At 55.4% G+C, this 23,338-nt stretch overlaps 6 protein-coding genes across 7 annotated transcripts; 3 read left to right on the top strand and 3 right to left on the bottom strand.

Moving 5' to 3' along the window:
- Nucleotides 1–1,818: 1,818 nt before the first annotated feature.
- Nucleotides 1,819–10,359, bottom strand: PV09_03613. Of its 2 annotated transcripts, XM_016356833.1 has the most exons (4): nt 9,589–10,359; nt 8,506–9,298; nt 2,677–8,043; nt 1,819–2,549 (listed from the first exon to the last, which is right to left on the bottom strand). In XM_016356833.1, exons 1-4 carry the CDS (start codon nt 9,747–9,749, stop codon nt 2,385–2,387), a joined length of 6,486 nt encoding a protein of 2,161 aa, XP_016215626.1. In that variant the 5' UTR covers nt 9,750–10,359; the 3' UTR covers nt 1,819–2,384. The 2 variants fall into 2 exon arrangements, with proteins under 2 accessions (XP_016215626.1, XP_016215627.1); XM_016356834.1 differs by lacking the exons at nt 8,506–9,298; nt 9,589–10,359 and having other exon boundaries at nt 2,677–8,500.
- A 1,293-nt stretch (nt 10,360–11,652) lies between these two features.
- On the top strand, nt 11,653–12,445 carry PV09_03612 (uncharacterized protein). The gene has a single exon (XM_016356832.1). It carries the CDS (start codon nt 11,839–11,841, stop codon nt 12,166–12,168), a length of 330 nt encoding a protein of 109 aa, XP_016215625.1. The 5' UTR covers nt 11,653–11,838; the 3' UTR covers nt 12,169–12,445.
- Nucleotides 12,446–12,667: 222 nt separating this feature from the next.
- On the bottom strand, nt 12,668–14,886 carry PV09_03611 (uncharacterized protein; the record flags this gene model as incomplete). Its single annotated transcript, XM_016356831.1, has 1 exon — nt 12,668–14,886. Exon 1 carries the CDS (start codon nt 14,660–14,662, stop codon nt 12,668–12,670), a length of 1,995 nt encoding a protein of 664 aa, XP_016215624.1. The 5' UTR covers nt 14,663–14,886.
- Nucleotides 14,887–15,090: 204 nt separating this feature from the next.
- On the top strand, nt 15,091–18,922 carry PV09_03610 (uncharacterized protein; the record flags this gene model as incomplete). Its single annotated transcript, XM_016356830.1, has 7 exons — nt 15,091–15,170; nt 15,228–15,912; nt 15,966–16,760; nt 16,811–17,061; nt 17,532–17,761; nt 17,829–18,612; nt 18,667–18,922. 7 exons carry the CDS (start codon nt 15,091–15,093, stop codon nt 18,920–18,922), a joined length of 3,081 nt encoding a protein of 1,026 aa, XP_016215623.1.
- Nucleotides 18,923–19,330: 408 nt separating this feature from the next.
- Nucleotides 19,331–20,130, bottom strand: PV09_03609 (uncharacterized protein; the record flags this gene model as incomplete). Its single annotated transcript, XM_016356829.1, has 1 exon — nt 19,331–20,130. The coding sequence occupies exon 1, from the start codon at nt 19,796–19,798 to the stop codon at nt 19,331–19,333; it is 468 nt and encodes a 155-aa protein (XP_016215622.1). The 5' UTR covers nt 19,799–20,130.
- Nucleotides 20,131–20,809: 679 nt separating this feature from the next.
- On the top strand, nt 20,810–22,860 carry PV09_03608 (uncharacterized protein). Its single transcript, XM_016356828.1, has one exon. The coding sequence runs from the start codon at nt 20,849–20,851 to the stop codon at nt 22,727–22,729; it is 1,881 nt and encodes a 626-aa protein (XP_016215621.1). The 5' UTR covers nt 20,810–20,848; the 3' UTR covers nt 22,730–22,860.
- Nucleotides 22,861–23,338: the final 478 nt, after the last annotated feature.

Here is a 23,338-nt window from a genome sequence, read left to right as displayed (position 1 = left end):
TTTTTCCTGGGTCGTGATCATTCTTGGTTGATCGTATCCGCAGCTTGGCTGACTCTTCGCGAGCCAGTCGATTCGATGTTGCACCGCCTCCAGCAAGTCGAAGTCGAGCAGGCTCTCCAGGTGGCGGGGTTTGTCTTGGACGCAGAATCAGGCTCGAGTTTAAAAGGAAGAAAAAAGAGATGGAAGTCGCCGTTCGTCACCGATCGACATAGGTGCCTAAATAAAGCTATTCGCACTGCCCCAAACCTTTGCGTCTTGGAGTCGAGGAGCAGAATGGAAATGACCCAAAAAGGGGGGGCAGAAAGGGATGAAGCAGGTCCTGATGTTATCTCCAAAGAACACACCCGTGGGAAGCAAGAAAAAAAAAACCCTAAAGAATATGAATAGCATTCAACATCCCCATCCATTCTCGACGTTGCTCAAAACCGCACGTGGACCGCGAAGTACCAAAAAGATCCAACGTCTCTGCGCCGACCGCGCACCGGGATGATATACAAATATACATATACATATATATGTATATTCTTCACTCTCTCTTTCCTCACAGGTCTCCCCTTTTCCGGCAAAGGACTCAAAAAAAAAAAAAAAGGCCGCGAACCGGCCGATAGACGGACGTTACTCAAAGCCAGCTCTCGGCGCCGGAGACCATGCCGTCGAACCTGCCGAGGTGGAGGCCGAGCGCGGTGGCGGCGGCGGCGTCGAAGAGGGCGAGGCAGACGAAGTCGACGCGGCCGGCGGCGCTCATGCGGTCCCAGCGCGCGGCGCAGATGGCCAGCATCAGCGCCGCCAGCGCGAGCCGCACCGGCACGCTGGCGTGCACGAACTGGTTCTGCTCCAGCGGCATGTACGACGCGACGAGGTAGAAGGCCTGCAGGCCCGCCGACGCCACCCCGAAGGCGGAGATGGTGTCCGCCGTGCGCGGCGCCGCGCCGTCTGGCACCAGCAGCGTGTACCCGCGCTTGCGGTCCCGCACCAGCGGCCTCCGGGCGAACGCCGTGTACACGGCCGCGCTCGTCAGGACGACCGACTGAACGATGAGCGGCGTCGGCAGGTTGACGGGCCGCAGGAAAGGCATTGGTCTAATCTTTATTTTTTTTTTTTTTTTTTTTTTTTTCCTTTTTCCTTTTTCCCTTGTTAAATCTTCTTATTTCAACTCGACTTTTCTCCTTGTCCCTTCTCTTTCTTTCCGCGCCGCCGCCCAAACAAAACTCGTCAGACGAGCTTATTTCCGCGCTCGACCTTCCAGAGTCCAAGCGTTCAGGTATATACCTGATAAAATGTGCCGTCGAGAGAGGAACGGGATGCGACTTTGCCAGATCTCTTGTGCTCCTTCAGGGAAGCGGACAAAGAAGGAAAGAAAGTTCAGACGAAGGCAAAAGGAAGAAGAAGAAGAAGAAGAAGAAGAAGAAGAAGAAGAACGTCCTCTAGATACACCTAGCCCCTAGAAATAGAATAAACGCGATAAGGGCAAGAAAAACCTATTTTGTGCCCCCAAAAAAAAGTGCCATAAAGCCCCTTTCTCCCCTTACTCCCCGTTTCCAGCAGACCAAGCCAACCTTCTTTTCCGAGGTCTTTGTCGTCTCGGATAATTTACTTCTTTCTGTCCTTCCCCCCCCCCCCCCCCCCTTCCCTTCCTTCTAAGATGCAAGCCAAAAAAAAGCAAGGCCTTAAGCACATACGGCAAATTCGTTAGACTCCAAAGCCCTCGCAGCTGCTATCATGGAAGAAGGCCACAGAACGATTCGAGCCTGACGTCGCCCTTGAGAGGCATATCAAAGGATGCAAAGGACAGGTAGGAGAAGAAATGGAACGCATGCGTCGAAAAAAGATATATATACGTGATCTTGATTCTGCTGGCGTCAAAAGCGACGTGTAGGTTTATACGTGTAGCTAAGACCGAGCCATCCAAAGGTGTTATGCACACACACATACACATGCAGCACGATACAATGCCGTGGCTACCTTTAATAAAACAATAGGTATCTTTCCAATTCCTTCTCTGCCAAGTGAAGGTACCAAGATGCACGCGCTCACACGCGCTTGACAAATGGGGAGGGGTTTCGTAACAGGAACGCCACAATAGAAAGGAGGTCGTGATCGCAATCATCAGCACGTAGGGACTTTTTTCCCAGGTCCCACAGGAGTTCTCTGCATGTCATGCCCGGGCTCTTTCAACAGATGTATACAAAAAGGCGTCAAAGTATCTTAGATAGGCAGGGTGTCGATGTAATCGCACGGTAAGCGACTGCTGGGCAGGTGGAATATCATATGCCACGTGCGCCCGCTTCGGGGGCCGCCTTGAAGCGGTACCATATTTTTTTTTTTTTTTTTAAAAAAAAAAAAACCAAACAGGTCCTTCCCGTCCCAAAAACAAGGTTGATGTATCACGAAGGAGACATTTCAAAGCCCACACTCTCCTTGAGAATCTTTAGCTCGTTCAGTTGATCGGCGAGAGCACCAAGCACCTCGTCCATAGGGCACGCCTGGCTCAACATGCCGTACTTGAAGGGACGCACCATGTTTCGCAGAGCAAGGGTGGTGATACATGACTGCACTCGCAAGTTAGCCTTGTCGTCAATTTTCGTCGAGGTCAACAGTCTCAGTCTTGTAGATTGGTTCGAGTTGGGGGAAAAGAAAAGAAGTTAAAAGGAAAAATCCTTGTGTGAGCAAGCTTACCTCGATTCTCGAAACTTGATGCTCGACAAAGTTTATCAGGAACCGGTCCGTCACCTCCCCACCCCTTTCTTTCATACGCTCCAAGAGAGCCGTCTCTGGCGGTTTCAAACTTGTGCTGCCAGGGCACTCCAGTGTCGAACAAAGCATTTCAAGCCTCAGGCTCACGTTCCAAAGGTCCCACACGTTGTCCAGATCGATGGTGAGTTGTGATTCTCGCACTTGCGTGACACCAGTCTGCTGGAGGGCCGCCTGCGCTTCAGCGTGTTGTTGCTGCACCGTCATACGCGATGCCAGAGCGTGGGGATACATGAGGTAGATGTATTCTGGATTTTCCAGGCCCTTGAGGCGACGCTCGCCCAAATCTTTGACCTCAAACCCCTGCGACATGAGTGCTCGCAGCTCGCGTCGGATTGCCTGAGAAATGACGTCTTGCTCCATGGCATCGTCCGAACCTGTACTTGGGGTGCGGTCGGACTCCATGTGTGTCTCGAGCAGGCGCTGAACTTCAGCAATAAAGTCCGACGAGACGGTGATCTGCCCACCGTCGGCCACGGACGAGATTCTGCTGGCGCGATTGACCATCGGGCCGAAGTAATCCATGCGCTTGGTGACCGGGTCGACTTCCGACACGGGGGTGCCCCAATGGATGCCCATCCGTACAGACAAGCCCTTGAAGATGACGTTGCCGTCGGCGTCGCAGACCTCCTGACCGGTGACGCTGTTGAGGATCTCCTGCGGCCAGGCCACTTCTAGTAGCTGCATCTGGATGGTGAAGCACCACAGAAGCGCGCTCGTCACCGTCGGGAACGCGACCATGAAGGCGTCGCCTTCCGTCTTGACCTCGTAGCCACCAATGATTCGAAGGTGCCGTCTCATGAGGTCGTTGTGCATCTTGATGGCCGAGCGCATGGCGATGGGATAAGTCTCCCACAGCAGGGTGGAGCTCTTGATGTCGGTAAACACGAGGGTGACTTCGCCCGTCGGTGCCTCGACCTCTTGATCGAGCCGCGCCAATTTCGAATCTCCGACCTGCTCCCTGCCTCTACGCTTGCGATTCGTGGTGAAGAAGTCGTTGACCTCGCCAGAAGGTCCCATGCTCATGCTGTGCGTCCTGTATCTGGCACGCTCCCTCCTTCTCAGATCGCTGACGCCGAGGATCATGACCATCAGCTTGTCGGACGCGCCAAACGCAATGGCCAAGTCACGGATCTTTTGGGCGGCACGCATGAGGTCGCCCCGCTCCGAGCGAGCCATGTCGACGACGAAGTCGCGCGAGAGAAACTTCCACAGCTCCCTCGACGCGATCAAGACCATCTCGTCCGATTCCCGAATCGTGATCTGGCTCACGTGTGGGGCGGCGATGACGGCAGGTGCCATGTGAATGTAGCCAAACGCTCTCGAAACTTCGAGCACGTCGTTGAGTTTGCCGTGCCTCGACACGAATGCGCCGGCGTCGCGTATGCGCTGCCGCTCGGCCGGATCGGCCGGGTCGTGCTTGCGCGTGATGACCCGGTGGCCGCCCTCGGACTGGATCAGGAGCGCCGTCGCGTCGCCGACGTTGGAGACGTACAGCTCCATCTCCTTGAGGTACAGGACCGTGGCCACGCATCCCGAATGTAGGTCGTCCACGCCCAGCTCGAGACCGGCAATCGAGCCTCTGTGGCCCGTGTTGCGCGCCTCGTCGGCGGCCTGGACCGCGACGGCAATGTCCTTGTTGAGCGCGAGATAGGTTCGCCTCATGGCGTCGCTCGGCGTCTCCTCGGGCCTCAATTTCTCGAGCTCGCCAAGGAACTTGTTCTTGAAGTTCTCGTACAGATACTTGGCAATCTTCGACCCTCCCGTGGGGATCGGCTGACCGTCGAACATGCCGAGGATGACTTCGTCGTCGTGGCTGCGAAAACGATCGACGACCATGTCGATCGTGGACAGATGGTCGTTGCGGCCGAGATAGTCTGCCATGCCGTACGCCATCGGGCCAACCGTCGAGCCTGATGTGCGCACGCGTCTGTCTTCGGTCTGGTCTGGCCAGCTCTGCACCATGAGCGTCACGTCCATGAGACCGAGAACCCTGAGCTTTTGAAGGCTTGTAAAATCGGTGAGGTCTTTTTGGCCACGCTGGTAGTTACCACTCGGTTTGATCTCGAGCCTCTTGTTGCCGGACATGTTGAGGAATTTGAGATTGTGGTTCCAGTTCCAGTTCCAGTCGTAGGGCCAGTTGGAAACGTTGTACTTGAGCATGTTGCTGCCCACGTCCATGACGGACAGCTTCTGAACCTTGGCTAGTTCGGCGGGAAGCACCTGGAACTTGTTGTTGTTGATCATGAGCACCCGCAGGCCGCTCACATCCTCGAGATCCTCGGCAGGCAACGCTGTGAAGTCGTTCCCGGACAGATACAGCTCGGTGAGCTGGGTCCACCTCCGCAGCGTGCGCGGCGGGATGTCGTACAGCAGGTTGTAGCTAAGGTTCAAGATCCTCAGCTCCGGTAGCAGTGCGAGTTCGTCGAACACTTCGTCCTGCAGCCGGTTGTCCGCAAGATACAGTTTTGTGAGCGATCCGGCAAAGGTCGTTAGCATGCGGCTGCTCAGGCTGGAATCCTTGCGCGAGACGGGTGTGATGGTGCCGTCGGAGCCCTTGGCCGTCGTCGCCGCACTTGGTCGCCGTCCGTTTGCGACGATGCTCGTCGCCGGCGAGTACGAAGAGCTGACGGAGCCCTTCCGCGAGCCGTTGCTCGGACTGGCGCTCAGGTAGCCGCCGCTCGTGGCGCTCGCATGGCTAGGTCTCCTCGCGTTGAAGTCCTCGAGCCTGCCGAGCTCGTCTCCTTCAAAAGGGGGCCCTGCCGGACCCGGGGTGCTCGTTGGGGTGCCCTGCTGGCTCTCCGGCAGTGCGGGCATCGGCGCGCCTGGCTTAGGGAACGTGCTCAGCACGTTGGACGAGAGGTTGAGCGTCTCGAGCTTCCTCGCGAACCAGATCTGGCTGGGCATGCTGCTCAAATTGTTTTCCCTCAGGTCCAAGTAGCGCAGCTCCGTCAGCCGCCCAATCTCTGGAGGCAGGCTCGACAGCATGTTTTGCGCCATGCTGAAGTACTCCAGCTTTGTCAGCTTGCCGATCTGTGGGCTCAGGCTGACGAAGTGGTTCTTGTCCAGCGTGAGCCTCGTGAGGTTTGGCATCTTGACGAACAGGTCGTCGGGCAGGGCGGCCAGCTTTGCGCGCTCAATGTTAAGATTTGAAAGGGTCGGCACCGGCGTCGCAAACCCAAAGCGCGTGACGGGGTTGTTGTTCAGGTGAAAGACGCGAATCTTGCTGAACGTGCCTTCGAAACTGGTGATGTTGTTGTTGCCCACCATGAGGTACTCGAGCTTGGGGAGCTGCGAGAGAATGTCGATGTTGTCGATTGCGTTGAAACGCACGTCCAGTTCCCTCAGGTTCGACAGGCTGGCGGCCGACGACGGGAAGGGGCCGGACAGCTTGTTGTTGGTGGCCCACAGGCGCTCCAGGCTCTTCAGCTTCCCGATCTGCGGCAGCTCGGAAATGGCGTTGAAGCTGATGTCAAGGTCGACCAGAGTCTCGAGCTCGCACATGTAGTCCGGGAAGCTGCTGAGCATGTTCGAGGACAGATTCAGACTCCGCAGAGCCTTGTACTGGCCGAAGTTGCGCGGCAGCGACTGGATCTTGTTGTTCGCTAGGCGCAGGCTGATCAGGCTCTGCAGCTTGTGCAGTTCCGCGTGCTCGAGCTGCTCGAGCCGGTTGTTGGACACGTCAAGCATGGTGAGTCGGCTGGCCAGGCTCAGGCTGGGCGGCAGGCGCCACGCCTCGTTGCTGGTGTACTTGATCTCGCGCAAGTTCGTGCATGCCTGGATGAAGTCCTTTGGCACGTCCAGAGACAGGTTGCGCGACAGGTTGAGCGAGATGATCTCTGTCGCCTTCTGGTACAGCGTGATGGGAATGGTGATGAGGTTGCGACCCTGCAAATCGATGTGGGAAAACTTCTGCAGCTTGCTGAAACCAGGGTCGCGGTCGAGCGACGAGTAGCCCGTCATCTTAGAGGGCAGGAACGTAAAGCGGCACAGGTAACTGTTGTCCTCACGTCCGACGTCCTCGATGCGATCGCTTTCCTGGTAGCCGGCCTGCTCGAGCAGACGCTTCTGCAGGACGAGCGGGCGCTCGTTGGGGCCGAGTTGACGTGACGTGTCGTGCTTGCGCATGACGATCTGGTAGTTCTCCAGATCGTCCTGGAGAAAGGTCTTCTTGCCGATCAGGCCGATGATCTCCTGCACCGTCGTGTTCAGGCCGACGGAGAGGACGGCGAACGTGGAGTCGGCGCGGAAGATGCGCACGCAATACGGCGGGCCCACGTTCTCCTCGCTGACAGGCTGGCCGTTTTCGTCGAGCTCCTTCATGCGGCTCAGATTCTCATCGGCTACCTTTTTCACCGCCCACGAGTCTGGGGCGTCCCAGGTGCCCGTGTCAGCGTCGTGGTCATTCTTCCCGTCATCTTGCTGCTTGTCCTTGGCCTGGCCCCATCCGGTGTAGATGTCGCCAATGACGCCACCTCCCGGAGGCGTCATTGGCGGCCGCTGCGTCGAGATGATGCCCTCCATCGATGTGAGGTCCGTGTCCAGGTTCCACAGGGCGCCGCTCTCCTCGCTGCTGCCGCCGACCTCGTTGGGGTCCCTGCCCGGCGGTCCCGACGGCTGCGAAACGCTCTCCTTCTTGGCGCTGATAAACGGCAGCCTGGCATGCTTGCCACCCGTCAGCCGGTCTCCCGGAATGATGCTGCCCTTCTTTGTTGTGCCGGCACTCTCGCTGCCTTTTCTCTTGCCGTTTTGAACGGGCAGCTCAAGCTTGCCGGGCTTGTACTTGGGCTGCTGCAGGCTGACGTTCGAGCCTAGCTGGTCCCTCAGGCTTGCTCCAACGCCCACGCCTGACTGCGCGTCCGAGGTGGGCGTCGTCGTGCCGCCGGTGCCCTTTTCGGATTTGTGCCGGCTTCGAAATTTGTCGAGCAGGCTTCTCTTGCCGCCACCGGCCCCGGCGCCAGCGCTCTGGGGAAACTGCGGCGACTTTTGGCTCATAGCGCTCGTCGTACTAGGACTCGGGCTCGTCGGTCGGTTGGAGATGGACAGGTTGGAGATGGAGCTCATCGCGGAGGGGAAGGCAGAGGTGAAGTCATTTCGGCGGGCCGAGGAGCCACTCTCCTCGCGGCTGACGACGGGGCGAAGCGGGACGTCAGTGGAGAAGTCCTGCGTCTTGGGCTCCTCCTTGCTTCGCGTGTGTCGGTGGCCCGGAAGGTGCAGACGGTGATGGTGGTGATGATTGCCTCGCGATCGTGGCGTCGATGATGACGATTCGTTCGAAGGGCCGGGGAGCTCCTGTCGACAGAGAATTGCCGATTAGCAAAGCGACTTGACTATGAGACGTACGAGAAAGTGGGAGGGCTGAAATGTGTCATCTCGCCAACACGCAACACGAGCAGCGACTGGGCAAGCGTCAAGGCACAATGCCATGTAAAGAGCGACGGAAGGGTGTAGGAAGGGGACCTGAGGTCCCTTCCCACTCTTGTGTGACGTGCAAGAGCCACGCTCCCAGATGTCTGCACGGGTTGCGTGGTAGCCCAAGGCCCTTAGTTCTTCGTTGCGAACCGGACATGAAAAGGTGGGGTCTGGGTAAGGGGGAAAAAAAAAGGGCTAAATGATACACGAAAGCAAATCGAGTGGAAGAGTGGGGGATAACCGCTTGTGAAATAAAAAGGCGGCAAGAGTGAGAAAAATCCCCAAGGAAGAACGTGAAAAGCACACAGAAGAAAACCAGATTTAAAAAAAAAAAAAAAGTACCTTTTTGCCTCCTCTCACATCTTGGAACTCCCAAGGCGTGACCTCGCTTGTGTGCGAAGGCGTCTGCGGCCTCGAGAAGCCCGTGGGCGAGATGGGCCTGCTGACGTCTAGAGCGTTGCTGTTTTGGGCCGAGTTCTTGCGGTTGCGCGCTTTCTGGGCGAAGAGGGAGGCGGCGCCGGTGATGCCCGGCGTGGCGGCGCCGGACGGGCTTGACTCTGCGCCTTTGTTGACGTTCTCGAGGCCGGGAAAATCGTCGCCGAAGAAGCCATGAAGCTTCTTCTGGAACTGACGGCCGACACTCGACTTGGAGTTGCTGCTGCTGACGGTGGTTGCGCTGGCGATGGACGGCCGGCGGTCGTCGCCCGGGAACGCGCTCATGTCCTCCTGCGAGCTGCCCGGCCGCAAGCCCGGGCTGAGCTGGTTGAGGTCCTCGCTCGAATCGTTGTAGAAGCTGCCGAAGATGCTCGACGGCATGGAGACGCCGCTGGAGCCGTTATTCGGCTGGCTCCAGGGGTTGCTGACGGGCGTCGAGGCGGTCGGAGGCTGGCGACTGATGGTCGGGATGCGCTGGCTGCTGCCGGCGCGGCTGCTGCCCGGCGTGTCGAGCACCCCCAGTTCCTTGCGGTGGTTGCCCACGCCGCCACGGTTTCCGGCCGGTGCATCGCTCTCCCACGGTGCAATAGCCGAAGGGATGCGTGCAAGCGAGTTGGCGCGGTGCGAGCCGGCGATCGCACCAGCGCCGTGAGGAGCAGCGGAGCTGGGCGACAGGTCAGCGTCCTTGTCGGACGCGGCTCTGCGAAGTGACGGTCAGCGAGCGGACTAAAGGCGAGAACAAACATATGAAGGACGAAATCAGCTACTCGTCGAGCCGATGGCTACCACGTATCTTGCTTCTCGGCCCTCAACGGCTCCGCGTCACGGCAGAAGAAGACGTCAGGCAAAACGGGGGACAGTTGGCCAACCCGGAAGCATCCGTCCGCTGATTCACGGAGGCATCAGATCCGCAAGATACAATGGCCGAGGCGCACGAGGAGGGTGGTGGTGGTGGACGAGGTCGAGCTGGCGGCGCACACATGGACGTACCTCTCGTTGGGAGCGGTGTCGACGTTGACGGGGGTGCCTCTTCGCCGCTGCGAGGCTCCGGAGTGAAAGATGTTCCTGACGGTGTCGGTGCTCTTGAAGCTGTCGGCGCCCGAGCTCGCCGTGGATCCATGGCGCTCCGCGACGAGGTCTCGTCTGGTCATGCTGGTCAGGGTCGGAGTCGGGGTGAGATTCGCTGGCTAAGCCATGTGTCGGGCGCGCGTCTCCGGAGTGGACGGGCGTCGCGATCAGGACGTCGAACGGACGGGCGGCGGTGGGCGGTGATCGAGGAGGTGGGCGTTGGGTGCGTGTGGGTGGCTGTGATGGATGTCCGTCTCTGGCCGTGGGCGGGGAGGGGGAGTGGAGGGTGTACGAGGCGAGTGTGGACACGACGGCGGTCAGGACATGGTTGACGGCGGGAAAGCAGGCGATGGACAGACGATCCACACGGACGAGTTGGAGAGGGAGGAGGCGGAAGCAGCGGGCTGATGCGAAGGCGGATGAGGTTGGAGGAGGCTGCGTTGACGTGTAGCGCTTGGGGTTGGGCGAGTGTTTTGCGAGCGGGAGCGTGTGCGGTGGAGGTTTGCGAGCAGCGCGGGAGCGGCCAGGGCGGGCGGAATGCGAGCAGCGGCGCTGGCCTGGGGACAAACACCTTGCCGGCGCTGTCGCACATGCTCCCGCGTCCACGTCCTTGTGCGTTCAGACGCAGACGGGCGCCCTCGCATCCACGCGCGGCGTCCTGCGCAGAGCAACGCCGGCGCTGCCTGTGCTACGGCGTCGACCGCAGCGACGGCCCAAGGCCCAGAGCGCGCATTCACATGCAGCTTCACCTTGCGGCGCACACGGACTGCACAGACGCAGCCGTTGTTCGTGGGCATCCGCATGGACGGAGCACTCATGCATGCATGAATGTATGTGTATATACGTGTAAGATGGCGGCACGACGACGGGCACGTCGCCCTCTACATGCCGCCGGGGACGCACGGCGGCGACAGTGACCGCGTACTCGCCGTCGCACCACACACACACACACACACACACACACTCACCACACACTCACCACACACTCACCACACTCGCAACACACGCCCCGCGTACGATACACACACGTCCAGCACGTACACACACGCGCGCGCACACAGTCTGCGTGCTTCGAGCTCTTCGGCCCACCGCCCATGGCAGAGGTCGGCTGTAGGAGAATATTCACATACTCGCTCACATAACACGCTCAGTCGTGACACGCACTCGCCCGCCCCAGCACCCACGCTTCACCTGAACAACAGCATCCACGCACACGCGTCCACGCAAAACGCAAAACGCAAAACGCACGCAAGCTCGCCCAGGGCGTTTCTGCCCGCCCTCGCGCCCTCGACCTTGTTTTGCGCTGATCAAAGAGTCTTGCATCCTTTGGGCCGTCCTCCTCTACCAGGTGCCCCCCCCCCCCACCACCAACCCCCCTCCCTCTTCTCCTCTCTTGCCGCGTTCAAGCGACGCTGCTTAGAAACCCATTCTGCGTCGCCCACCTAGCAGCCGTCTGCGACAACATGCTCTGCATGCACTGCCCCTTCAATATCACGCTGCGCGGGAGACGCGCTCGACCGCGCTGGCCGCCGGAAGGGGCACACAAAATGAGGGAAAACGACAACAATAGAAATGAGGAGAAAAAAAAACCAGAACCGAAACAGAAAAAAGGATGGAAACACCCATATTGGATTCGAGGCGAAACTCCCCTTTGGCCAGACGTCCAAGACCCGCGGTGGCATCTTTGCGTCTGCTGTCCTACCGTGCCTTGCCTGCCGATGCCGCAAAGCCTGCACGCAACCGCAAAGTTAACCCGCCAGTAGTGGAATTCGATCTCTTGTGCCACCCTCTTTGACCAAAAGGCCGTTTTCCGCGCTGGGAATTCCTCCCATCTTCCTTATGTCCGGTTCGGCTCCAGACGATGCCCGAGACGGAGCGAAGGCGTGGCGAAGCACACTCGATGCAAACTGCCGCACCTTGGGACGGAGGGAGGACCGCCAATTGCCCTTAGCTCGCGGTGGGGAGGCCACCCCCCCCCCCCCCACACTCCACGTCAAAGAGAGAAGATAGAACCAATAGCCTGTCGCCCGTGACGTCTTGCTGACTACTCGTGCAGATCGTGCCCAAGTGTGTTCGTAAACTGCTCGTCATCGATTGTGCGACGGAACGGATGAGGATGGCGGCGACTACAGCTGGGCGAACGGCGGATGGAGCAGACGTTGATGCTGACGGATGATGACGACGAGCAACAAGAGTGACGAGCGCGTTTTGCTCCAGTCGTGGAAGACGTACGAGTTTCAGTTGCAGCAAGCTTCGCTCTGGATCGCGATCGTCACGTTTTGCACCGACCGTCCTCGACACGTCCGCCAGTACTACTGCCCGCTCTCCCTACAACTATCCAGCAGTAGAGCCATTGCAGGCGGCGCACGTCTCGCTCGCGTGCGCTCCCGCCGTGCTGGAAGATCGGCGGATGTGACCCCTTCCCTGGTACAGATCGCTGCTGCCCTAGCCCACCGCCCCGGCTACATAGAAACCCCACGGCGCACGAGTGCACGCGTGTGAAGAGTGCCACGGCCATCTACAGTCCTTTCGAGGCGGTGGAAAAGCCTTCGATGCGGCCTCGCGGTACGCTCAGCGCGGTGCCCACGATCCAAGCGGCGCATTGCTGCATGCGCAGCGAGGGTCTGAAGCACGCCTAGCTTGCGCATCCGTGGTACAAAGGCCGCCATCGTGCTCTCGCGTTCTGCAAAGCACATCCGGCGCCTCGCCGACGCCGACGTAAGAAGGTAGAAATACAACAAGCATAAAAATTAGAAAACAAAAATGAACCGTACGCAAGTATACCAAAAGGGCCAACAAAGTACGACCATGTCTATGTTTGAATTCAGGATGGCCGTCTGGACGGCCTTCCTTCCGGCCATGCCGCGTTCGCCGCGAAACGTAGTCTCCTTGCTACGAATGCACGGGTTTGACCGTGCCAGTGTGTACATGGTATGTGAGTGAACGTGTACGTGTATACGTATAAATGTGCGTACAATCAAGCCAGCGCGCGCCCACGCGCCTACGCGCCGTTGCCGTTTCCGCGCCCGCCCTGAGACCCGTGGCCGCCGAACGGGGCCGGCTGCGCGCCCGGGAAGCTGAAGTAGGGGTTGCCGAAGCCGAAGGGCTGCGCGGGCGGGGCGCCGGCTCCCGCGCCGCTGCTGCCGGGTCCCGCCGGATATCCGGCGTACGGCAGGCCCTGGTACGCTCCGGGCTGAGTGGCGAGGCCGCTCTGTGGCGGCGGCGGTGGTGGTGGTGGTGGCGCGGTGAAGCTGGCGGCGTTGGCTTGGCCGCCCACTCCGGGTCCGTGGTTGCTCTGCGTGGACACTATGCTCGACAGGAAGGACTGCAGGTGCGGAGGGAGCGGGGCCGCTCCGCCCGTCGCCCAGCTGCCGACGGCAGGCTGATACGGCTGGCTCGGGGTCTGGGGCCCGTAGCTGGGGAAGCCGCCTTGCTGGGGGGGGGCGTTGTACGCGCCGCCGTACGAGACCGGCGCCTGAGGCTCTGACTGAGGCTGCGGCTGCGGCTGCGGGGTGTTCTGCCACGTGCCGTAGTCGTTCGGTCGGCGCAGCTTGCGGTAGTACCCGTCGCTTCCGTCGTCGCCGTAGTCGAGAGCTCCGCTTGGCTGCGTTGCCGGTAGAGGAGCATACCCTTGCTGGGGGGCGCCGCTGGAGTCGTAGTCCTGCCAGCCTCCCCTTCCGCCACGGCCTCGACCGCGTGGACCACGTCCGCGGCCACTTTTAGGGCCGCCGCCGCCACGACCTCTGTGCGCCGAGTGCTGCGAGGCCTGGTCCGAAGGTACGCTCTGGCCACCGTCCTCCGCGTTCTTCCGCTGTTGCTGCTTCTGCTGCTTCTTCTTCTCCTCCTTCTTCCGATTCCTGTAAGCAGCCTCCTGCTCGTCGTCCGAGAATTCGATCTCGCGTTCGTCGACCTCTTCGTCGTTGATGTTGGACGCGTCCGTGAACTTCTGCTTGCGAAGCTCCTCGTAGAACACGAACGCGCGGTGGTCCGGGTGATCCAAATAGAAGACCTTGACGCTGTCCTGCACGCCTAGCCTGTCCATCTCCTCCGCCGACTCAAAGTACACCACGTAGTATGGCTCCTGCACCTGCGCAATCGTGTCCGATATGGGCCGTATGAGTGTGCGGTCAGCTAGGCACAGTGCAGAGCCTGGTTGCAGGACGTTGTGATTTGCATGCACTGTCGCCTTGATGACGGCACAGTTCTCGTCGTTGATCCTGTGGCTGATGTGGCCGAGCTCCACGAGCCCGATCTCGTTGATATTCGCGATGACGGGAATGTCAAGCGGTTTCTCTTGCTGTTCGTTCGCCGTCCGAGGAGGACCGCCACCCGCGCCGCCTTCGTCCGGCGACGAGGCGCGCATGAGCATGCGCGCCGCCTCCGCAGGATCAAGGATCAAGCTGTCATCGTCGTCATCGCTGCTGTCGTCGTCGCTGCTGGAATCATCCGAGTCGCTGTCTGTTGAGTCATCTGAGATTTCGGGATCTGAGTCCTCTTCAAATTCCGCCTCGGGATCTCCGCGATTCGCACGTGCTGCTTCGATGAAGTCTCGGTCGAATGTCAAGGTATGTCCATTGGTGTTTGAGGAACCCGCGGCGCCATCTCCTAGTGCAGTCGATGGTCGCTCTGAATCGTGTGTATCGCTCATGACCACTTCTTCTGTTGAATTATTTGATTCCCCGCCGCGCTCCTTTCCTTGGCTGAAGTCGATTGCCGACTGGTGAGTTGAGGACTCCTCAACCTTAGCAATGTTTAACTCGTTCCGGATGCTGCTCGTCGTTGCTTCCGATGCCCCTTGGATACCGTTCATTGGCTCTGACTGTGACATCATGTCAGACCGATCCAGGGCCTCGGGGTGACTGGATAACTTTTCATTTTTGGTGCTTTGTTGAGATTGAGGTTCACCTCCACTAACAGTCTCGTTGGTGTCGTAGAGGTCACTGTCGTCAAATTCTGGGTCGTCGTCGACCTCCAGCTTCAAGTCGTGGCTCTCCATACTTTGCAATCTGACGTCGTGGCAGCCCAACCACTGTGGAGCGTTTATCTAAAAACCTCCTCAGCGTAGACGTACCAGGCAGCGTGACAATTGAGACAAAGAAGTCGGCAGCGGCAGTTTCACTCTGTTTCCAAGCTCTTGTGTTCGACGATATTTGTGAGTTAGCGATGACTATAGATGCAGCACTACTTCTCGATTGCCACTATACGCGCTTTCGAATAGTCAATTTTGATCAGAACAAAGTCCAACAGAAGCGACACATGGCGGCTCGAAAAAAGTTGATGATGACGATCTCTGCCTTAAACGCAATGGTCGCTGCGGAAACTAGCCTAATTCGTTTTAGCGTATTTCCCTCCTGCACGCGGATCTGGCCTGGCATTTTTATAGTGCATGTTGGATTCAGACACGTTCCATCTGCCCACAGCGAGATGGCTTCTAAGAAAACGAAGACGGCGGGCGAGTTCTACGGCTCTCGGTCGCATCAGAGAAGGTCAGATACAAAACGAGAGTAGGCTGCAGTGGCTACGATGACGCAAAGCACTACGCGGAAGCTGACAGGTTTCAGGAGCGTGTCCGCCCACAAGGCCGGAAACTTGCGGCCGAGCTTAGCATTCTACGTCTTTCTCGTGTCGAACGTCTTTGCTGCACTGCTGTCCCCAATCCAGGACTGTGATGAAGTCTTCAACTACTGGGAACCGTCGCACTATCTCAACCATGGGTACGGCTTGCAAACATGGGAGTACTCGCCTGTCTACGCTATCCGTAGCTGGGCCTACGCTGCCATCCATTCCGTCATCATCGCAGTCGGTACTCTCTTGCCCGACTCTTCGACTAAGCCATTTGAGTTCTATTTTTTGCGTGCCATATTTGCGCTCGTATGCGCTTCGTGCCAGACCAAACTCTTCTCTGTAGTCTCTCGCTCCATGAATCCAAGGATCGCCATCATATTCTTGGTCATCTCTGTCACTACTCCAGGCATGTTCCATGCGTCCACGGCATATCTGCCATCAACTTTTGCCATGTATACGACCATGCTTGGGACTGCCGCCTTTCTAAATTGGAAAGGAGGCAAGCACACAGCACAAGGCATCATGTGGTTCGGGATTGGAGCCACCCTCGGCTGGCCCTTCTCTGCCGCTCTTGTTCTCCCATTCGTTGCTGAGGATGTTTTCTTTGCTGCAATTTCAGGCGAATTCGGGTCAACATTGGTGCGATTTGTTGATGGAACAGCTCGGTCGATCCTTGTTCTGGTTGGTCTGGCCATCGTCTCATGTAAAAGCATGTGATTCTAACGGAATAACAGGCTTTCCAAACTGCCACTGACATCTTGTTCTACAGGAAGCTCGCTATTGTACCTTTGAACATTGTTTTGTACAATGTTTTTGGTGGTTCTGGGAAAGGTCCCAACATCTACGGCACTGAGCCATGGCATTTCTACATTCGTAATCTCATGTTGAACTTCAACATCTGGTTCATCTTAGCCCTGATGGCCATGCCGCTCTCGGTACTGCAGTACCTAGTAAGAGGTCATGCTCCCACAAGACAGAGCATACTGCGAACAGTGACGGTCACGGCGCCTTTGTATCTCTGGCTTGCCATTTTCACGATTCAGCCGCACAAGGAAGAGCGGTTTATGTATCCTGCATATCCTCTTCTCGCCCTGAATGCTGCCGTCTCAATGCATGTCATACTTAATTATCTTGGCAGCACAGGGCCCAACGATCTGATCTCCAAGATCCCGCTGGTTTTACGACTCGGCGTCGTAGTCTTCGCAGTCGTTCTAGCGATTAATTTGGGCCTTTTGAGAATTGTCGGCATGTTGACGGCGTACTCAGCTCCACTTAAGGTGTATGCACCTTTGCACGCACCCAATGTTACGCAGCCTGGCGATACAGTCTGTCTGGGGAAGGAGTGGTATCGATTTCCATCGTCATACTTCTTGCCAGAAGGGGTGAGGGCGAAATTCATTCGCAGCGATTTCAAAGGACTGCTTCCTGGTGAGTTCAACGAGACAAAAACAAGCTTTGGATCTTTCCCAGGAGCGTATCTTGAGCCATCGGGGATGAACGACGAGAATCTGGAAGACCCGGGCAAATACGTAAGTTACAATCGTCGATGCACAATCAGCTCGAATGCTAAGATTCTTAGACGGACATCGGACAGTGCTCGTTCTTGGTCGACTCGTACTTTCCGCACTCCGCCTCATCTGCACAGGAACCAGACTTTATCCTCGATACTGAAACCTGGGAAGCGATCAAATGTGTGCCATTCCTAGACGCAGGCCGGACAGGCGTCGTGGGACGCACGCTCTGGGTTTCCGATCACCCCATAATTCCAGCTGGTTTGCGCAGGCATTGGGGGGAATACTGCCTTCTGAAGCGCAAAGCTCTGCACAGGTAGTCCATGGTACCCTGTCTCCAGCCCCAGATGCCCACCAAGTTATTGGCTTCAGGATCATGTTTGGTTCGCTGGCGAGGAACAACGAACGGTGCGTCCGTACGGTGTTCGAAGTCGGATCGCTCAGGGTTGAACTAGCTTGCCTAAAGCGGTAACTGTTTCCTACCCCGATCACCAAAGATCCCCCCAACACCCCACCTCAGTGGCTGGAATCCCGCGCTGCATAATCCGAGAGGCCTTATCGCGCGTCATTCCTGCATCCAAAATCACGAATCTGGTCAAAAGGACCGCATGTCACGCCTCTTGATAGGCGCGAGGGCTGGCTCGGCGTTGTTCTTTAATTCACCTTCATCTTCGCAATACATTTCATATCTTTGCCATGTCAAGACCAGATCTGTCGAAAGAAAATGGATCAGTTGAATTTGTTCTTTCGAAGAGCCTGCCACGCGGGCCACGTCCAAAATGTCCAGAGCTATGCTGCTGAGCTTTCGCAAAATGCAAGGTCGAATCCCAAGTCTTTCATTTATGGCAGTATTTTTGTGTTCGCGTCCGTATGGGCCTTTGTGGCCGCGGTACGCTCGCTAAGAAGAAAAGCTTTGCCCTCCAAGTCCCGTCCTCCGACTCCCGATCCAGAGAAGAAGCCGCAATATGCTTCGCATGAGATTTCCCGCCCTAGCCAATATGCAATGAAAACGCCTGGAGGTTTGTGCAACCACGGAAACGTATTCTCCTTGTCTCAAAAAAATAGTACTGACATGCGGAACGCAAGTTTGGATCCCTTCATCTTTTAGGCGCCCTAAAGCATCTCCGTACCCTAACTGGTCGCTGCAAGACACCAAGCCGCTCCCATACAGACCATTCAGGCCAAAGTATTTTGTCACTCTGGGCCTGCGCAATATGAAGTGGGACGAGTGGATCGAGATTGACAACCAATGGCCCAAATTCCACGAGATCAAGGAGAAGCGGATAGCAGCGCGGGGTGAGAGATGTTGCAAGACAGCTCCGGAAGCTTTTGACGCCGCTATCGAGTTGCTCGAGGAGTTGTGCGAGTACCTCCCTGAACGATACCCCAGCATGTTCAAAAAAACCGAGGTCGGAATGGATAATCTCTTCACGGGCGAGAGCTTCAATATAGTCGAGCGTCCCTTGAAGGAAGATCCGATGCAGATGGCGTCGCGGTTTCTGCAGGACGATCTAGCCATCATGATTGAGAAAGAAGATGGTCAATACTACCTGCTCGCCGGTGCCATCCTGCTCGCTGGCTTCTGGCGTCTCGAAGACAAATTCGGAATGCCGCTTTCCGAGATTCATACTTCGGGAGACGTGCCGCAGTTCAAAGAGAAGCTGGAGAAGGGCATGATGAATTTCTTCCGCCGGATCAAACCCGAGTCTCCGATGCTGAGGAACAACTACTTCATCCAAGTTGATGATGACCTCGCGTGGAGCTACAGCATTGGTGACGAGGACGGAGCTGGCGTGAATTGGAACACGGCGGAGAAGAATCGAGCTGTGGAACATCATCACTTTAGGAGTGAGAGGCAGAGTCTGAGAAGGTTTGTTGTATTCATTCACTGTCAGGTTACATTCCACTCCTAACACGCGACTAGGCTGCCGCGCACAGGTGGCGTTGTGTTCACGATCCGAACGTATTTCCATCCTATCACAGAGATTTGCGAGGAGCCGTACGTGCCCGGTCGACTAGCATCTGCAGTGAGGAGCTGGGCCGATGACGTTTCAAGATATCGCGGGAAGGAACAATTCCAAGAAGTGCTTCTGGAGTATCTTGACAAGAAGCACGAGGAGCAGTTGGCGAATGGTCTCGAGCCAGACAAGGAGGATGAATATCATCAATATCCATATTGATCACGTGTACTTGCCAAATAGAACGAGGTTGACAGCGCCCGCAAGAAACTCATAAGAATTTCTCAATCGAACATAGACTATGAAAATTATCGTGATAAGCAAGTGACCTTTACATTACTCAGGCAGCGCATGCCAACTCAAAGTCCAGCTATGGATAATTGTGTTCAGGTATCAACAAGAATCCAGGAATCGCGTTGATGTATGTGAAGTGTTAAGAAAATACCCCAAAAAAGGGTCGACTCGTAATTGCTTCTTGCGTCTCCGAAAAAAGACATCTCGCTCTTGTCAGAGCCTGTAAGAAGCGAAAGATGGTTAACATACCCTTTATCCAGCCTCCTCACCTTCCGACCAAGAAAAGCACGTATCATCCGCATCAGAGGCCGCACAAGGCAGAGCACGAAGCGCCAATCATCTGGCACGTTCCTTTTGGAATTCCCCCATGCGAATCTCATCCAGCTTCCGCTGGATCTGACCAGTGCGGTTCAAGCCCTCGTAGAGAGCCCAGGCGCCCAACGTCTTCGCGTCCCTGGCACCCTCCTTCCACAGCACCTCGTACGGGAAGAGTCGAAGCGTGATCGTCTCATCTTGCGACTTCACGCCCGTCAATTGGCCCTTCAGGTCTTCAATCTCTTTCCGATCGAGTTCTTTCTCCCACAATAGGAGCGATATGTGCTCGTCCAGGTTTGCTGGGCTGGGGTACATCACCGGCTGCAGCACGTCCCGGCTCTTGCGCTGGCCGAGGGCGAGCGCAGTCATGTCAATGAGCTCCTCGCGGTGGATCTCGAACTTGGTCTCCTCTTTGATCTCTTTCATTGCGGCTAGCACGACGTCGTCGTTGTCGTCCATCATGCCTGCCGGAATTTCGAGAAACCTCATCCCGCATTCTCGGCTGTTCGGTCATCAGGACGTAGAGCTCGTGCCTTGCTTCTTTGGGCCGCAAGATTATCAGCACAGCTACGCTACCTTCGCGCAGGAAGACAAAACGGTCGATTTGAGTTGGCATATCCTTTCGCTCTAGGGACCAAGGGTCCCATTGCAAGATCGCCTCGACGTTCATGAAGCGTATGTGTGCTGGACGAAATCTGGTGACCGTGTGGACTCTGATCTCCAGGAGCATCCACGGATCTGAATTGAGCGGGTGATCCGATACATTCTGAACATCAAGATTCTCCACCGATGTTCTGTATCAATTTGCAAACGCTTTAAACACTGGAACCTTTTGCTGACGTTAATCCCACCAACGACAGCGACTAATGTGTCGCACTAGCTTGGGTGTCGCACTAGCTTGTGAATCACGTTACTGTAACTGAATACTGCGGGGCAGAGTGCATAGTTCTAGCCAAATCTATGAACACAGCAATGCATAGATCCAACTCCGTTAGACACCCTTCAACCCCAGCCTCGTATTATGATATGTATGATTTGCACGCGCCTCTTGCGAGGGGGAATAGGTCAAAAATGGACTGGTACTCATGACTTGACCTTCCAACACCACTCACGTACTGAGACGTTGCGAATGTCCAAGCAAGTTGGATGCTCCATTTGCACCGCTATCGCCAATGACCTCCAAAATGAGATGAATTTGCTCCAGGATCAAAACATATCTATCGACGCCCGTCTTTCAAAAATAGACACACTCAAGTCGGCTCATGATGCATTTCGGCTCGAGTTCTTGTTACCTCACAACTTGATCCGCACTTTTGTTTTGATTAGTACCGGTGAGTCTCGAACTCTAGCTTCGAAGATTCTCATCCGAACACTCAATGATATACGAATGCAACTGTGCATTTTATCAGTCATGATTGTGTTATCTAGGTTTATGCTAACTCATGCACTGCAGAAAATGCAAAGGGAGTGATGGATCGCTCTGGTCTTAAAGCGGTGCTACAAGGCTACCGTTGGCTGCGGACTCCAAAATCGAATGATATGTTATCAGACGAAATTTTCGAACTCGCTAATCGATGGATAAATGAATGCAACGAGAAATGCCAGTGTGCAAACCTGTCCATGTCACCAAAAAGGAACCAGTTTCAAGCAGAAGGATGGTGGCTACCGAAGCGGCTACTTGATCTACGACGGCTTCGGAACATAAATGGAGTACAGCGGATTGGATCTCTGACTTTCCAATCTCAAATTTCAAATGTTGCGCGTGAGAGGATTAAGTTAATTGAACCGAGAACTAATGCTACCGTTAATAAGAATGATGTTCGCTATGCAACGCTGAGTCACTGTTGGGGCAAACCACATAGCGTGAAGGGTCAGCTCAAGCTTACTGAAGAGAATGAAGCGAGATTCAAGGATGCAGGAATCGAACTCCGGGAACTGCCAAAGACATTTCGTGATGCGGTATTGGTCGCAAGTCGCTTAGAAGGAGTTGAATACCTATGGATCGATTCTCTATGCATTAAGCAACGCCCGACTGATGGTACATCCGACAATAAAGCATCGGAGAGAGACTGGCTGGAGCAGTCTCGAGAAATGGATCGAATATATCGTTATGCATATCTGAACATTTCTGCTACCATTGCGATTGATTCAGACCAAGGTCTATTTTATCAACGAAACCCTGAAGAACTATGGGAGGATGAAGTCAGCCTCAATGTCACAGACCTCATCACGTCCAAAGAGATTCAATGGTCAGCTACGGAAAGCATTTTCAGCTTTCCCAGGGGCAAAACAAATTCTGCAGATGACTGTATATTGAGATGTGTTATCATTGACGTCACCTTCTGGGCGTGTCTCATTGAAGACGCGCCTGTGAACAGAAGAGCATGGGTTCTTCAAGAACGACTGATGGCACCTAGGGTATTGCATTTTTGCCGTAATCAGATCGCTTGGGAATGCTCTACTTTTCAAGATGCTGAGGCCTATCCCAAATCATTGCCTCCTTTAACTTTGCGACATGGAGACATCTTTGAAGACATAAGAATCAAATGCTTAGTACCTGAGACAGGGCTAAAATTGCGTGAATTGAGATTGAACGGCTTCAACGATCCCGATAAGCACATTGAGAATCTAGGCGCGTATGAGTTATGGAAGCGCGTAGTAGAAATGTACTCCAAAACTTTGCTAACGATCTCTGACGACAAACTCCTAGCTCTCGCGGGTCTTGCTAAACACTTCCAGCAATGGACAAATTGCGAATATGTTGCGGGAATGTGGAGAACATTTTTGGAAAGTCAGCTTCTTTGGCATGTCAATGAAGTCTTTCGAGACGGCAATTTTGAAGTCTCTGCCAAACGGGTCCCACGAAGAGCACCGTCGTTTTCTTGGGCGTCTATTGATGCACCATGCGGCATTACATACGGAGAGGCGACGGATTACAAGGACGACGAGCTTTTCATTAGGGTAGATGAATACAACCGCGACCTTTACGATCCAAAAAACCAATTTGGAATGCTTCAGGACGGATACGGGTTCCTCATGATTACACCCACATATCTACATTCGATCGAGGTGGAGAAATTGCAACCTCCGCATCGCGTACCTTACTGTTGGAATCTGAAAGGAAACAAGAAACGAAAGCTGTCCAACATGTATTTGGATGCTCCTGTCACGGATCTTGATGTTTTTAAACCGAATGCAGAGCTTTTTTGCATGCCGGTAGCATACGGTGAAAGAACAGTCGAAAGGTCATCAAGATACCTGATTTGCTTGCTTCTCATGAAGATTGAGTGTGAGCCCAGTAGCAAAACGTATATGCGCATCGGTTTGACAAAGTTGTCAAAGTTCAGAGACTATGACGTGCAGGAAGAGTTGGTTGGTAAGGATGCAACCAAGTTCAAAGGTTGGATCAAAATTTATTGACGATTTGCGTGGCCATCTTAACTTGAGCTATGGATCTGATTTCTGGAAACACTTTGCGGATCTCTAAGTCCATTTTTGACATGAGCTAGAGACTCTTCCCACTGCCATTGATCGAATGCCTAATAAGTCATTATCGAGTCCAACTTTGAAAATGCTTTTTGTGTGTGTGCAAAGGTATGTCCTTTAATCCCGAGTGGCCCAGACCTTTTTTCATTTGGCATGATGCCAGAGTGCTTTGCACAGGTAGCGGATGACCTGGGGAGGCAACCTGACTCTCCTGGCAAAATGTGGCAAGTGGGGGGGGTTAACTGGACTGCCACAGTCTACGCAAAATCACATCATGGGCAGTGAGATTGGTAGTTATTCTGCATTGACTCAAATTTGCAAGCAGTAAGCACTATCGTTGCAGAGTATCATCCATTATCATACCTTCTTGGCAGGCAGACAAGTTTGCACTGCCTACCCAGTGCGCAAGACCGTGATTGGCTGGCTCGAGTTTTTTCCCTTAATGGTGATTGGTCTGCTCGACAGAACATACTGAACAGGAAAGGATAGTATAAGGCCGACAGTCCAGCGTTGCTGCACAGATTAAAATACGTTGTACGATAT

The sequence above is a fragment of the Verruconis gallopava genome, assembly GCF_000836295.1.
Source record: "Verruconis gallopava strain CBS 43764 unplaced genomic scaffold supercont1.9, whole genome shotgun sequence".
NCBI lineage: Eukaryota > Fungi > Ascomycota > Dothideomycetes > Venturiales > Sympoventuriaceae > Verruconis > Verruconis gallopava.
The sequence above is the reverse complement of the archived record's forward strand: the minus strand, read 5'-3'. Positions and strand labels throughout refer to the sequence as shown.

Bases quoted from the DNA above. Each gene is read 5' to 3' on its own strand.
- PV09_03608 (XM_016356828.1), top strand. From the start codon at position 20,849: ATGTTATCAGACGAAATTTTCGAACTCGCTAATCGATGGATAAATGAA.
- PV09_03613 (XM_016356833.1), bottom strand. From the start codon at position 9,749: ATGACCAGACGAGACCTCGTCGCGGAGCGCCATGGATCCACGGCGAGC. The intron at 8,044-8,505 runs GTACTTTTTTTT...CTCTGTCGACAG, and splicing joins ATGTGAGAGGAGGCAAAAAG to GAGCTCCCCGGCCCTTCGAA. The intron at 2,550-2,676 runs GTAAGCTTGCTC...TTGCGAGTGCAG, and splicing joins ATCAAGTTTCGAGAATCGAG to TCATGTATCACCACCCTTGC.
- PV09_03612 (XM_016356832.1), top strand. From the start codon at position 11,839: ATGATGACGACGAGCAACAAGAGTGACGAGCGCGTTTTGCTCCAGTCG.